Here is a 15265-nt window from a genome sequence, read left to right as displayed (position 1 = left end):
GTCATGTGAAGGTAGCCTGGTACCCCCAGGTCATCTCTGTGGATGTGCATGTCATATGAAGGTAGCCTGGTACCTCCCAGGTCATCTCTGTGGATGTGCATGTCATGTGAAGGTAGCCTGGTACCCCCCAGGTCATCTCTGTGGATGTGCATGTCATGTGAAGGTAGCCTGGTACCCCCCAGGTCATCTCTGTGGATGTGCATGTCATGTGAAGGTAGCCTGGTACCCCCCAGGTCATCTCTGTGGATGTGCATGTCATGTGAAGGTAGCCTGGTACCCCCAGGTCATCTCTGTGGATGTGCATGTCATGTGAAAGTAGCCTGGTACCCCCAGGTCATCTCTGTGGATGTGCATGTCATGTGAAGGTAGCCTGGTACCCCCAGGTCATCTCTGTGGATGTGCATGTCATGTGAATGTAGCCTGGTACCCCCAGGTCATCTCTGTGGATGTGCATGTCATGTGAAGGTAGCCTGGTACCCCCCCAGGTCATCTCTGTGGATGTGCATGTCATGTGATGGTAGCCTGGTACCCCCAGGTCATCTCTGTGGATGTGCATGTCATGTGAAGGTAGCCTGCTGCCACATCTGGTTGTCTTTGCAGTTACGCATTGCAGCAGACTTGTGGTACAATTGTTTTTGTGGCCGTTCGGTGTTGACATGTGAAATTCTCATATAGGCTAGAGAGAAATGTCATATTATAAACCTGACTAGAAGACATTCCTAAGGCTCATATGTGATAAAACATTATACCGTATTTTCAGTGTTAATGATCCCAATCCATGGCTGATCCTGTGGTCAGAATATTACAGATCGTTCAGACAGTAGAATTGCAGTATTTAGTCTGAGAATACAACACTGACCAGATGTTAGCTGTTAGCTAAATGCTAACGTGTGAAAATGAACACAATTGCAAAGACGGGCAAATCCAGCTCAACGTTATACAAGCATTGCTAGAGGCTACTGAATGTCATTTTTGGTGCTTTTCTGAAGGAGGAGCAGCATGTGTACACTGAGCAGAAGGGAGAACAGAGGAGGAAAAATACACTTTATTGTTTACAAATAGTATACTGCTGCCCGCTTGGTTCATAAACCGGGTGGGTTTTGTCCAATACCTGGTCTAGGTTACTGTTTACCATGTCCACTTCCTGCTTAGTGTCTGACTGTGTCAGGCTTCCCTGTCTGGACGTAGTGACCGCATAGCTTTAGATTACTTGCGAGCACACACACACACTGTCTGGTAAGCAAACACACTGAGGTGTGTCATTTTCCCACCCTCAGGCATTTTATGAACACACTACACGGTAAACACGTAGTCTCCTCTCTCAGGGTTGGTCTGGTCAGTCAGTGTTGTATCTCTGGAGAACAGACAGGGTTGGAATGTGCCTGGTCTTCACCCTGTTTACAGAGCTGACAGGCACACACACACACACACACACTGAGAACCCCACTGAGACACACACACACACACAGCCAACTGACAACCCACTGACAGGTTCTCACACACCCTGCTCTCTGAGGCTCTTCCTGTCTTGCTGGCAGCAGTGATGCTCTGAACCGGTCTCTCCTCATCCTCCATGTCTCACCCATTCTGTCCTTCATTTGTTTTTTTCATTCGCTTCATCAATTGTTTTATTGTTTGTCTACTTTGTACTTACTGTATTTCTGCTTAATGTCTGGGGTTGATTGAATGGGATGTGGTGGTGCCTGTTGTCTGGGTTTGATTGAATGGGATGTGTTGCCTGTTGTCTGGGGTTGATTGAATGGGATGTGGTGGTGCCTGTTGTCTGGGTTTGATTGAATGGGATGTGTTGCCTGTTGTCTGGGGTTGAATGAATGGGATGTGGTGGTGCCTGTTGTCTGGGGTTGACTGACTGGGATGTGGTGGTGCCTGTTGTCTGGGGTTGAATGAATGGGATGTGGTGGTGCCTGTTGTCTGGGGTTGAATGAATGGGATGTGGTGGTGCCTGTTGTCTGGGGTTGAATGAATGGGATGTGGTGGTGCCTGTTGTCTGGGGTTGAATGAATGGGATGTGGTGGTGCCTGTTGTCTGGGGTTGAATGAATGGGATGTGGTGGTGCCTGTTGTCTGGGGTTGAATGAATGGGATGTGGTGGTGCCTGTTGTCTGGGGTTGAATGAATGGGATGTGGTGGTGCCTGTTGTCTGGGGTTGAATGAATGGGATGTGGTGGTGCCTGTTCTCTGGGGTTGACTGAATGGAATGTGGTGGTGCCTGTTGTCTGGGGTTGATTGAATGAATGGGATGTGGTGGTGCCTGTTGTCTGGGGTTGAATGAATGGGATGTGGTGGTGCCTGTTGTCTGGGGTTGACTGAATGGGATGTGGTGGTGCCTGTGTGTGTGAAAGGAGCCTGGGGCTCTGATGTCATGACATTCTCTCTGTGTCCTGCGTTAACCTGCTCCTCTGAATGTTTGGAATAACTCTGCTCCTCCCTGGCCACTGGCCCTGCGGTTGACACACACACATACACACACACACACACACACACACTGTTCTCTTGTGTAAACAACTCCTGTCTTCCCCTCCGCTCTACAGAATGGGCGTGTTTCTTGTGATGCGGACATAGAGAGGCTCACACTGAACGAGGGATACGTCAACGGGACACATGTAAGCTGTGTGTGTGTGTGTACCGGAATATGTCTTCCTCTTTGTCAGTTGTGTGACTGTCTATGTATCTGTGTGTGTGACATGTTTGCCTGTGTTAATTAAGTTTGCGAGTGTGCATTTATCTGTGTGTGGGTGTAACGGTGTCTGTCTCCGTTCTTCAGTACAGGATGGAGCCTGGTCAAGTCGTCCAGGAGACGGTTACCGTGGAGGAGGACCCGCACGAGGTGCCCCCCGTCATCTCCGTGGAAACCAGCGAAGATGGCACCACGCGCCGCACAGAAACTACGGTACTACCTTTACCCTCTCTCTCCCCTGACTCATGTCACCTCCTCCTTGTCTGACACTAACCTCTCTCCTCTGATTCCTCGTACGGTCATCTCCTCCGTGTCTGACACTAACCCCTCTCTCCCCTGACTCCTCGTACGGTTATCTCCTCCGTGTGTGACACTAACCCCTCTCTCCCCTGACTCCTCGTACGGTTATCTCCTCCGTGTCTGACACTAACCCCTCTCTCCCCTGACTCCTCGTACGGTTATCTCCTCCGTGTCTGACACTAACCCCTCTCTCCCCTGACTCCTCGTACGGTTATCTCCTCCGTGTCTGACACTAACCCCTCTCTCCCCTGACTCATGTCATCTCCTCCGTGTCTGACACTAACCTCTCTCTCCCCTGACTCCTCGTACGGTCATCTCCTCCGTGTCTGACACTAACCCCTCTCTCCCCTGACTCCTCGTACGGTTATCTCCTCCGTGTCTGACACTAACCCCTCTCTCCCCTGACTCATGTCATCTCCTCCGTGTCTGACACTAACCCCTCTCTCCCCTGACTCCTCGTACGGTTATCTCCTCCGTGTCTGACACTAACCCCTCTCTCCCCTGACTCCTCGTACGGTTATCTCCTCCGTGTCTGACACCAACCCCTCTCTCCCCTGACTCCTCGTACGGTTATCTCCTCCGTGTCTGACACTAACCCCTCTCTCCTCTGACTCCTCGTACGGTCATCTCCTCCGTGTCTGACACTAACCCCTCTCTCCCCTGACTCCTCGTACGGTTATCTCCTCCGTGTCTGACACCAACCCCTCTCTCCCCTGACTCCTCGTACGGTTATCTCCTCCGTGTCTGACACTAACCCCTCTCTCCCCTGACTCCTCGTACGGTTATCTCCTCTGTGTCTGACACTAACCCCTCTCTCCCCTGACTCCTCGTACGGTCATCTCCTCCGTGTCTGACACTAACCCCTCTCTCCCCTGACTCCTCGTACGGTCATCTCCTCCGTGTCTGACACTAACCCCTCTCTCCCCTGACTCCTCGTACGGTCATCTCCTCCGTGTCTGACACTAGCCCCTCTCTCCCCTGACTCCTCGTACGGTCATCTCCTCCGTGTCTGACACTAACCCCTCTCTCCCCTGACTCCTCATACGGTCATCTCCTCCGTGTCTGACACTAACCCCTCTCTCCTCTGACTCCTCGTACGGTCATCTCCTCCGTGTCTGACACTAACCCCTCTCTCCCCTGACTCCTCGTACGGTCATCTCCTCCGTGTCTGACACTAACCCCTCTCTCCCCTGACTCCTCATACGGTCATCTCCTCCGTGTCTGACACTAACCCCTCTCTCCTCTGACTCCTCGTACGGTCATCTCCTCCGTGTCTGACACTAACCCCTCTCTCCCCTGACTCCTCGTACGGTCATCTCCTCCGTGTCTGACACTAACCCCTCTCTCCCCTGACTCCTCGTACGGTCATCTCCTCCGTGTCTGACACTAACCCCTCTCTCCCCTGACTCCTCGTACGGTCATCTCCTCCGTGTCTGACACTAACCCCTCTCTCCCCTGACTCCTCGTACGGTCATCTCCTCCGTGTCTGACACTAACCCCTCTCTCCCCTGACTCCTCGTACGGTCATCTCCTCCGTGTCTGACACTAACCCCTCTCTCCCCTGACTCCTCGTACGGTCATCTACTCCGTGTCTGACACTAACCCCTCTCTCCCCTGACTCCTCGTACGGTTATCTCCTCCGTGTCTGACACTAACCCCTCTCTCCCCTGACTCCTCGTACGGTCATCTCCTCCTTGTCTGACACTAACCCCTCTCTCCCCTGACTCATGTCATCTCCTCCGTGTCTGACACTAACCTCTCTCCCCTGACTCCTCGTACGGTCATCTCCTCCGTGTCTGACACTAACCTAGTTGAATCTGTTTCTCCTCCCCCCTCTCCCCAGGTAAAGAAGGTAGTGAAGACTACCATGACTCGTACAGTCATCCCCTCTGTGTCTGACAACCTCTCCCTGGATGGAGGGGGGTCTATGACAGGTGTAGGGGGTTACACCACCCCCATGGAGCGGGTCTACAGACAGCCAGGTCCTCCCATGGACTACCCTACCAACACCGTGCCCCGAAACTACCACTACGGACCCCCGGGGGGGTACGAGGACTACCGCCAGGGCCCTCCCTCCATAGGGGAGACCTACGCCAGCCTGAGCAGGGGAGCACGCATGGACGACCGCTACAGGTAGGACAGGTGGATCTGTTGTCTCTTTATCCATAGACGTAGAGTTGGGAGACAACTGGTGTATCCTCTCCTTTCTCCCTCCTCAACTCTCCCCTCTCCTCCCTCCTCTCCTCTCTACTTCTCCCCTCCTCTCTACTTCTCCCCTCCTCTCTACTTCTCCCCTCCAGGCCAGCTGATGGGTACCGGACCCTGGACTCAGGATACAGAGCCATCAGCAGGAACCAGCTGGACCCATACGCAGCACAGCCACAGGTGGGTCGTATTTCGTGTGTGTTAAATAGAGTGGGTCGTATGGCCAGTGTGTTGGAGCTGTCAGGACTGTAGAATGTGTGTTAACGTGATGATATTGTATTGGTCAGGTGGGTCGTATGGCCAGTGTGTTGGAGCTGTCTGGACTGCAGAATGTGTGTTAACGTGATGATAATGTATTGGTCAGGTGGGTCGTAAGGCCAGTGTGTTGGAGCTGTCTGGACTGCAGAATGTGTGTTAACGTGATGATAATGTATTGGTCAGGTGGGTCGTAAGGCCAGTGCGTTGGAGCTGTCTGGACTGCAGAATGTGTGTTAATGTGATGATAATGTATTGGTCAGGTGGGTCGTATGGCCAGTGTGTTGGAGCTGTCAGGACTGCAGAATGTGTGTTAACGTGATGATAATGTATTGGTCAGGTGGGTCGTAAGGCCAGTGTGTTGGAGCTGTCTGGACTGCAGAATGTGTGTTAACGTGATGATAATGTATTGGTCAGGTGGGTCGTAAGGCCAGTGTGTTGGAGCTGTCAGGACTGCAGAATGTGTGTTAACGTGATGATAATGTATTGGTCAGGTGGGTCGTATGGGCAGTGTGTTGGAGCTGTCAGGACTGCAGAATGTGTGTTAACGTGATGATAATGTATTGGTCAGGTGGGTCGTATGGGCAGTGTGTTGGAGCTGTCAGGACTGCAGAATGTGTGTTAACGTGATGATAATGTATTGGTCAGGTGGGTCGTAAGGCCAGTGTGTTGGAGCTGTCAGCACTGCAGAATGTGTGTTAATGTGATGATAATGTATTGGTCAGGTGGGTCGTATGGCCAGTGCGTTGGAGCTGTCAGCACTGCAGAATGTGTGTTAACGTGATGATAATGTATTGGTCAGGTGGGTCGTAAGGCCAGTGCGTTGGAGCTGTCTGGACTGCAGAATGTGTGTTAATGTGATGATAATGTATTGGTCAGGTGGGTCGTATGGCCAGTGTGTTGGAGCTGTCTGGACTGCAGAATGTGTGTTAACATGATGATAATGTATTGGTCAGGTGGGTCGTAAGGCCAGTGTGTTGGAGCTGTCTGGACTGCAGAATGTGTGTTAACGTGATGATAATGTATTGGTCAGGTGGGTCGTATGGGCAGTGCGTTGGAGCTGTCTGGGATGCCGAGGTTTGTCCCAGAGCCGTACGGTCTGGAGGATGACCAGAGGAGTCTGGGATATGACGAGGCAGACTACGGCATGGGACCGGCCATCCACTACGGAACAGTACCACGCAACCAACAAGCCTTCAACCACGGACCGCCCCGCAGGACAGGGTACATGTCCCAGTGTGTGTGGAGGGAGTGTGTGTTGTAATGCCTGGTCTCCTTCTCTGTATCCCTGGTTGTTTATTCAGTCAGCGTAGTGTCCACTCCCTACTAACCCCTACCAGTGTAGTGTCCACTCCCTACTAACCCCTACCAGTGTAGTGTCCACTCCCTACTAACCCCTACCAGTGTAGTGTCCGCTCCCTACTAACCCCTACCAGTGTAGTGTCCGCTCCCTACTAACCCCTACCAGTGTAGTGTCCACTCCCTACTAACCCCTACCAGTGTAGTGTCCACTCCCTACTAACCCCTACCAGTGTAGTGTCCGCTCCCTACTAACCCCTACCAGTGTAGTGTCCGCTCCCTACTAACCCCTACCAGTGTAGTGTCCACTCCCTACTAACCCCTACCAGTGTAGTGTCCACTCCCTACTAACCCCTACCAGTGTAGTGTCCACTCCCTACTAACCCCTACCAGTGTAGTGTCCACTCCCTACTAACCCCTACCAGTGTAGTGTCCGCTCCCTACTAACCCCTACCAGTGTAGTGTCCACTACCCCTACTAACCCCTACCAGTGTAGTGTCCGCTCCCTACTAACCCCTACCAGTGTAGTGTCCGCTCCCTACTAACCCCTACCAGTGTAGTGTCCACTCCCTACTAACCCCTACCAGTGTAGTGTCCACTCCCTACTAACCCCTACCAGTGTAGTGTCCACTCCCTACTAACCCCTACCAGTGTAGTGTCCACTCCCTACTAACCCCTACCAGTGTAGTGTCCTCTCCCTACTAACCCCTACCAGTCTAGTGTCCGCTCCCTACTAACCCCTACCAGTGTAGTGTCCACTCCCTACTAACCCCTACCAGTCTAGTGTCCGCTCCCTACTAACCCCTACCAGTCTAGTGTCCACTCCCTACTAACCCCTACCAGTGTAGTGTCCGCTCCCTACTAACCCCTACCAGTCTAGTGTCCGCTCCCTACTAACCCCTACCAGTGTAGTGTCCGCTCCCTACTAACCCCTACCAGTGTAGTGTCCACTCCCTACTAACCCCTACCAGTGTAGTGTCCGCTCCCTACTAACCCCTACCAGTGTAGTGTCCACTCCCTACTAACCCCTACCAGTGTAGTGTCCACTCCCTACTAACCCCTACCAGTGTAGTGTCCACTCCCTACTAACCCCTACCAGTCTAGTGTCCACTCCCTACTAACCCCTACCAGTGTAGTGTCCACTCCCTACTAACCCCTACCAGTCTAGTGTCCGCTCCCGACTAACCCCTTACCTCTTCTCTCCCCTCCCAGGAGCTATGAAGGGACTCTGGACGGAGACATGAGTGGAGCAGGGGACATGTACTACTGGGGAGGTGCACCCCTGGCCCAGGGAGAGAGGGGTAGCATGGCCTCCTTGGACAGGTGAGACTCCTTGGTGTCGTATTGTAGATATATCAGGGGTATTCACATCCAAGCCTGCAGGTCCAGACCAGGGCTTAAAATGAACACCCACCACCTGCCAACGCGGGTCATTTTGTCATATGTGGGTCAGATGTGTGTTTCACCAGCCATGTTGGTGGGGGCCAGGGCTCCACAGTGCCAGCATTTCATTCACATCTGTGAATAAAAATAGTCAAGTATGATTAAATGCTGCAGTGGCTATTTTCTAAGTATTTCTGCAGTTTTTGTTTCACAGCTGGTAAATGAATCACACAAAGTCAAAGAACTAGAAATCTTATAGCCTATCCCACCTCGCACAGTGTCAGGAGATGAGTGAACAATTCATTTTTAGAAGCTTTGTGCACAGGCATAAAAGTTGGTCTAATTTACTTGAAGATGAAGTCTACTGAAGACTTTGTCCTTGTGTTTCCTGGCTATTTATATTTGTTTTTGTTCACGCGTTAGGTTGTTTTTCAATGTTTGAGTTTCAACTGCTAGAGAAGAGAAGACAACCCTGCTGCTTGTCAGACTCACAGGACAAACATGACTCTAGTCGCGTTACCACGGTAACCTCCCGTCCTTAAAGGGGCAGGGGATCATTTTTTGTTAAGTGTCAGGTCACAAAAAAATGAAATGAAATGAAACAATATACCACATTACTTCTTAACAGTAATACATTTTATTGTTTTAGAAACATTACAAAGCATGCGCATCTGTATTTTTGTTTTGTTTGTGTAATTTTAGGGGAAATATTTTGGATGGTAAAAAAAAACTGAGTGGCTGGTAGATCTTTAAATCTACCTGCCACAGTGGCTGGTGGACCAAAAAGTGTATTTTAGGACTGGTCTGGACCACTGCTGTTTTTCTGTTCTACCTGATCATGAATTGTACCCACCTGGGATCCCAGGTCTAAGTCAGTCCCTGATTAGAAGGGAGGAATGATATTCAACAGTGGAACTGGATTCAAGGTCCAGATGTGGAATTTGCCTGCACTACAGTATTTTGCTTTGGATGAATGTGATGTATATATTCTCTTACCTGCTTGGCCTGCTCCCTGAGGAAAGGCCCCGCCACTTCCTGGAGACAGCCTGAGCTGCCGGAGGTCATCGCCATGCTCAACTACAGACTGGACCCCGTCAAGAGCAACGCTGCCGCTGCAGCACCTCACCTTTAAGAACGACAAGGTAATATATATATATATATACCTGCAGCACCTCACCTTTAAGAACGACATGGTAATAATATATATATATATATACCTGCAGCACCTCATAAGGTAATACATATATATATATATATATATATACCTGCAGCACCTCACCTTTAAGAACGACAAGGTATATATATATACCTGCAGCACCTCACCTACAAGGTAATATACATATATATATATATATATACCTACAGCAGCACCTCACCTTTAAGAACGACAAGGTAATATATATATATACCTGCAGCACCTCACCTTTAAGAACGACAAGGTAATATATATACAGTGCCTTGCGAAAGTATTCGGCCCCCTTGAACTTTGCGACCTTTTGCCACATTTCAGGATTCAAACATAAAGATATAAAACTGTATTTTTTTGTGAAGAATCAACAACAAGTGGGACACAATCATGAAGTGGAACGACATTTATTGGATATTTCAAACTTTTTTAACAAATCAAAAACTGAAAAATACGGCGTGCAAAATTATTCAGCCCCTTTACTTTCAGTGCAGCAAACTCTCTCCAGAAGTTCAGTGAGGATCTCTGAATGATCCAATGTTGACCTAAATGACTAATGATGCTAAATACAATCCACCTGTGTGTAATCAAGTCTCCGTATAAATGCACCTGCACTGTGATACAGAGGTGTAAAAGCGCAGAGAGATGAAGAACAAGAAACACACCAGGCAGGTCCGAGATACTGTTGTGAAGAAGTTTAAAGCCGGATTTGGATACAAAAAGATTTCCCAAGCTTTAAACATCCCAAGGAGCACTGTGCAAGCGATAATATTGAAATGGAAGGAGTATCAGACCACTGCAAATCTACCAAGACCTGGCCGTCCCTCTAAACTTTCAGCTCATACAAGGAGAAGACTGATCAGAGATGCAGCCAAGAGGCCCATGATCACTCTGGATGAACTGCAGAGATCTACAGCTGAGGTGGGAGACTCTGTCCATAGGACAACAATCAGTCGTATATTGCACAAATCTGGCCTTTATGGAAGAGTGGCAAGAAGAAAGCCATTTCTTAAAGATATCCATAAAAAGTGTCGTTTAAAGTTTGCCACAAGCCACCTGGGAGACACACCAAACATGTGGAAGAAGGTGCTCTGGTCAGATGAAACCAAAATTGAACTTTTTGGCAACAATGCAAAACGTTATGTTTGGCGTAAAAGCAACACAGCTCATCACCCTGAACACACCATCTCCACTGTCAAACATGGTGGTGGCAGCATCATGGTTTGGGCCTGCTTTTCTTCAGCAGGGACAGGGAAGATGGTTAAAATTGATGGGAAGATGGATGGAGCCAAATACAGGACCATTCTGGAAGAAAACCTGATGGAGTCTGCAAAAGACCTGAGACTGGGACGGAGATTTGTCTTCCAACAAGACAATGATCCAAAACATAAAGCAAAATCTACAATGGAATGGTTAAAAAATAAACATATCCAGGTGTTAGAATGGCCAAGTCAAAGTCCAGACCTGAATCCAATCGAGAATCTGTGGAAAGAACTGAAAACTGCTGTTCACAAATGCTCTCTATCCAACCTCACTGAGCTCGAGCTGTTTTGCAAGGAGGAATGGGAAAAAATGTCAGTCTCTCGATGTGCAAAACTGATAGAGACATACCCCAAGCGACTTACAGCTGTAATCGCAGCAAAAGGTGGCGCTACAAAGTATTAACTTAAGGGGGCTGAATAATTTTGCACGCCCAATTTTTCAGTTTTTGAGTTGTTAAAAAAGTTTGAAATATCCAATAAATGTCGTTCCACTTCATGATTGTGTCCCACTTGTTGTTGATTCTTCACAAAAAAATACAGTTTTATATCTTTATGTTTGAAGCCTGAAATGTGGCAAAAGGTCGCAAAGTTCAAGGGGGCTGAATACTTTCGCAAGGCACTGTATCTAGCTATATAAACCATGCTCTTCTGCAAACACGCCTTCTCCCACGTTGGTTACACACTCCTTTTTGAGCTGACTGTTTCCTTGCAGAGGTTTCCATGGCACCAGCGATCTTGACAATGAGCACTCGATGGTTTTCATCAGAAAGGACGAATAGCAATAAATAATTAAGTCGGTCATCGTCATAATCTACTCTAGTCAATACATTTACAACCAATATCATCACACACAAAGGACACAACCTGCACTCATTGAAATGCATGTGTGAACACACACACTTTTACTAGTATTGTGAATGGGTCATGTTTGATATTAAGATATTTGTTAACTATGGACGGCCCTTTCATGTATTTATGTAACCTGTCTTGGACAAATATAAACACACATGTTTGTATTATTTCTCTTTCCCCCTCTCTGCACTGTTGGGAAGGCCGTAAGCATGTCACTTAGTCTACACCTGCTGTTTACCTGGAACGTGTACGCTGATAATCAGGATGCAGGTACAGGGAGTGAATTTAATAACAGGGAACCAAACCAGGAACACGAGTAGCGTTCAGACATGGAACCAAACCAGGAACACGAGTAGCGTTCAGACAGGGAACCAAACCAGGAACACGAGTAGCGTTCAGACATGGAACAAAACCAGGAACACGAGTAGCGTTCAGACAGGGAACAAAACCAGGAACACGAGTAGCGTTCAGACAGGGAACCAAACCAGGAACACGAGTAGCGTTCAGACAGGGAACCAAACCAGGAACACGAGTAGCGTTCAGACAGGGAACAAAACCAGGAACACGAGTAGCGTTCAGACAGGGAACAAAACCAGGAACACGAGTAGCGTTCAGACAGGGAACCAAACCAGGAACACGAGTAGCATTCAGACAGGGAACAAAACCAGGAACACGAGTAGCGTTCAGACAGGGAACAAAACCAGGAACACGAGTAGCGTTCAGACAGGGAACAAAACCAGGAACACGAGTAGCGTTCAGACAGGGAACAAAACCAGGAACACGAGTAGCATTCAGACAGGGAACCAAACCAGGAACACGAGTAGCATTCAGACAGGGAACCAAACCAGGAACACGAGTAGCGTTCAGACAGGGAACAAAACCAGGAACACGAGTAGCGTTCAGACAGGGAACAAAACCAGGAACACGAGTAGCGTTCAGACAGGGAACAAAACCAGGAACACGAGTAGCGTTCAGACAGGGAACAAAACCAGGAACACGAGTAGCGTTCAGACAGGGAACCAAACCAGGAACACGAGTAGCGTTCAGACAGGGAACAAAACCAGGAACACGAGTAGCGTTCAGACAGGGAACAAAACCAGGAACACGAGTAGCGTTCAGACAGGGAACCAAACCAGGAACACGAGTAGCGTTCAGACAGGGAACAAAACCAGGAACACGAGTAGCGTTCAGACAGGGAACCAAACCAGGAACACGAGTAGCGTTCAGACAGGGAACAAAACCAGGAACACGAGTAGCGTTCAGACAGGGAACCAAACCAGGAACACGAGTAGCGTTCAGACAGGGAACCAAACCAGGAACACGAGTAGCGTTCAGACAGGGAACAAAACCAGGAACACGAGTAGCGTTCAGACATGGGACATATAAACAGAAACGATAAGGGCTGGGGAAGGAACCCAAGGGAGTGACCGATAGGGGGGGTCATCAGGAAGGTCATGGAGTCCAGGTGAGTCTCATGAAGCGCAGGTGCGCGTAATGATGACTACACTGGTGACAACGAGCGCCAGAGAGGAGGAGCGCGAGTAGACGTGACATTACCCCAATCATGTGACGAATAAACATTTATTTGATTTGACACGGAAATACATCCCCACTTCACTCTCACGGTCAGTCACTCACTCAACTACAAACACTACTAGTGACATAGTAATCTAGGTTGCATGGGCAGAACATCCCCCACTTCTCTCTCATGGTCAGTCACTCACTCAACTACAAACACTACTAGTGACATAGTAATCTGGGTTGCATGTGCAGAACATCCCCCACTTCTCTCTCATGGTCAGTCACTCACTCAACTACAAACACTACTAGTGACATAGTAATCTGGGTTGCATGGGCAGAACATCCCCCACTTCACTCTCATGGTCAGTCACTCACTCAACTACAAACACTACTAGTGACATAGTAATCTAGGTTGCATGGGCAGAACATCCCCCACTTCACTCACTCGTGTGTATTAAAGCCAAGTGTGTGTGTGTGTGTGTGTGTGTGTGTACACAAGGTCAATATATACACCTATAGCACCTCACCTTTAAGAAGGACAAGGTCATATCTTTATCTATACACACTTAGTTTATATACACAAACAGAACCTGCAGCACCTCACCTTCACACCCACAGCCTTAAAGCCCCTTGCATATCTATCTCAATTACCTCGTACCCCTGCACATCGACTCCATACTGGTACCCTGTTTATATAGCCATGTTATCATTACTCATTATGTATTTATATACTTTTGTTATTAAGTGTTACTTTTCTATCATTTTTCCTATTTTCTCTGTCTGCATTGTTGGGAAGGGCCCGTAAGTAAGCATTTCACTGTTAGTCTACACTTGTTGTTTATGAAGCATGTGAGGAATAAAATTAGATTTGATTACCCACGCACCCTTTATCTAGTCATAAACACAGCCATGCTGCAGGCTACCTAGCTACTGTCTTTCATGTCAGAATGAGAGCAACACACAACCACCAACACCTCATCCCTCATTCCCTCTCCGCTTTCCCTTCCCTCTCCCTCCCTCTCCTCTCTCCTCGTTTCCTCTCCCTCCCTTCCCTCTCCTCGTTCCCTCTCCTCTCCCTCTTCCCTCTCCTCTCCCTCTTCCCTCTCCTCTCTCCCCCTTCCCTCTCCTCGTTCCCTCTCCTCGTTCCCTCTCCTCTCTCCCCCTTCCCTCTCCTCGTTCCCTCTCCTCGTTCCCTCTCCTCGTTCTCGCCCCTCTCCTCTCCCTCTCCCCTCCCCTCTCCTCTCCCTCTCCCCTCCCCTCTCCTCTCTCCTCGTTCCCTCTCCTCTCTCCTCGTTCCCTCTCCTCTCTCCTCGTTCCCTCTCCTCTCTCCCCCTCCTCTCCCCTCTCCTCGTTCCCTCTCCCCTCTCCTCGTTCCCTCTCCCCTCTCCTCGTTCCCTCTCCCCTCTCCTCGTTCCCTCTCCCCTCTCCTCGTTCCCTCTCCCCTCTCCTCGTTCCCTCTCCTCTCTCCTCGTTCCCTCTCCTCTCTCCTCGTTCCCTCTCCTCTCTCCTCGTTCCCTCTCCCCCTCCTCTCCCCTCTCCTCGTTCCCTCTCCCTCTCCTCTCCCCCTCCCCTCTCCTCCTCTCCCCCTCCTCTCCCCTCTCCTCTCCCTCTCCCCTCTCCTCTCTCCCCTCCAGGTGAAGACAGATGTCCGTCGTATGAAAGGTATCCCATCCCTGGTGTCCATGTTAGACAACCCTAAGAAGGAGGTCCACCACGCCGCCTGCGGAGCGCTCAAAAACATCTCTTATGGACGAGACTCTGACAATAAGATCGCCATCAAGAACTGTGATGGAGTACCGGCCCTGGTCAGACTGCTGAGGAAGACCAGAGACCAGGACCTGACCGATACTATCACAGGTAATACTACTGTTGTTACTACTAGTGTACTACTGAGGAAGACCAGAGGCCAGGACCTGACCGATACTATCACAGGTAATACTACTGTTACTACTAGTGTACTACTGAGGAAGACCAGAGACCAGGACCTGACCGATACTATCACAGGTAATACTACTGCTGTTACTACTAGTGTACTACTGCGGTTACTACTAGTGTACTACTGAGGAAGACCAGAGACCAGGACCTGACCGATACTATCACAGGTAATACTACTGTTGTTACTACTGAGGAAGACCAGAGACCAGGACCTGACCGATACTATCACAGGTAATACTACTGTTGTTACTACTGAGGAAGACCAGAGACCAGGACCTGACCGATACTATCACAGGTAATACTACTGCTGTTACTACTAGTGTACTACTGAGGAAGACCAGAGACCAGGACCTGACCGATACTATCACAG

The 15265-nt window shown here is 49.4% G+C and overlaps 1 protein-coding gene across 1 annotated transcript in view; it reads left to right on the top strand.

Annotated features, from left to right (window-relative positions):
• LOC139374640 (catenin delta-1-like) overlaps window positions 1-15265 on the top strand; it is a 49347-nt gene that overhangs the window by 14790 nt on the left and 19292 nt on the right. Inside the window, exons 3-11 of the mRNA XM_071115673.1 lie at window positions 2552-2623; window positions 2785-2910; window positions 4841-5130; window positions 5298-5382; window positions 6491-6681; window positions 7969-8078; window positions 9144-9252; window positions 9401-9434; window positions 14595-14817. Of these exons, the coding sequence (XP_070971774.1) occupies window positions 2552-2623; window positions 2785-2910; window positions 4841-5130; window positions 5298-5382; window positions 6491-6681; window positions 7969-8078; window positions 9144-9252; window positions 9401-9434; window positions 14595-14817 (1240 nt within the window). The remainder of the gene's footprint in view (window positions 1-2551; window positions 2624-2784; window positions 2911-4840; window positions 5131-5297; window positions 5383-6490; window positions 6682-7968; window positions 8079-9143; window positions 9253-9400; window positions 9435-14594; window positions 14818-15265) is intronic.

The sequence above is a fragment of the Oncorhynchus clarkii genome, chromosome 19 (genome assembly GCF_045791955.1).
Source record: "Oncorhynchus clarkii lewisi isolate Uvic-CL-2024 chromosome 19, UVic_Ocla_1.0, whole genome shotgun sequence".
In the NCBI taxonomy this organism is placed as follows: domain Eukaryota; kingdom Metazoa; phylum Chordata; class Actinopteri; order Salmoniformes; family Salmonidae; genus Oncorhynchus; species Oncorhynchus clarkii.
Note: the sequence above shows the minus strand (reverse complement) of the source record. Positions and strands in the feature narration are given on the sequence as shown.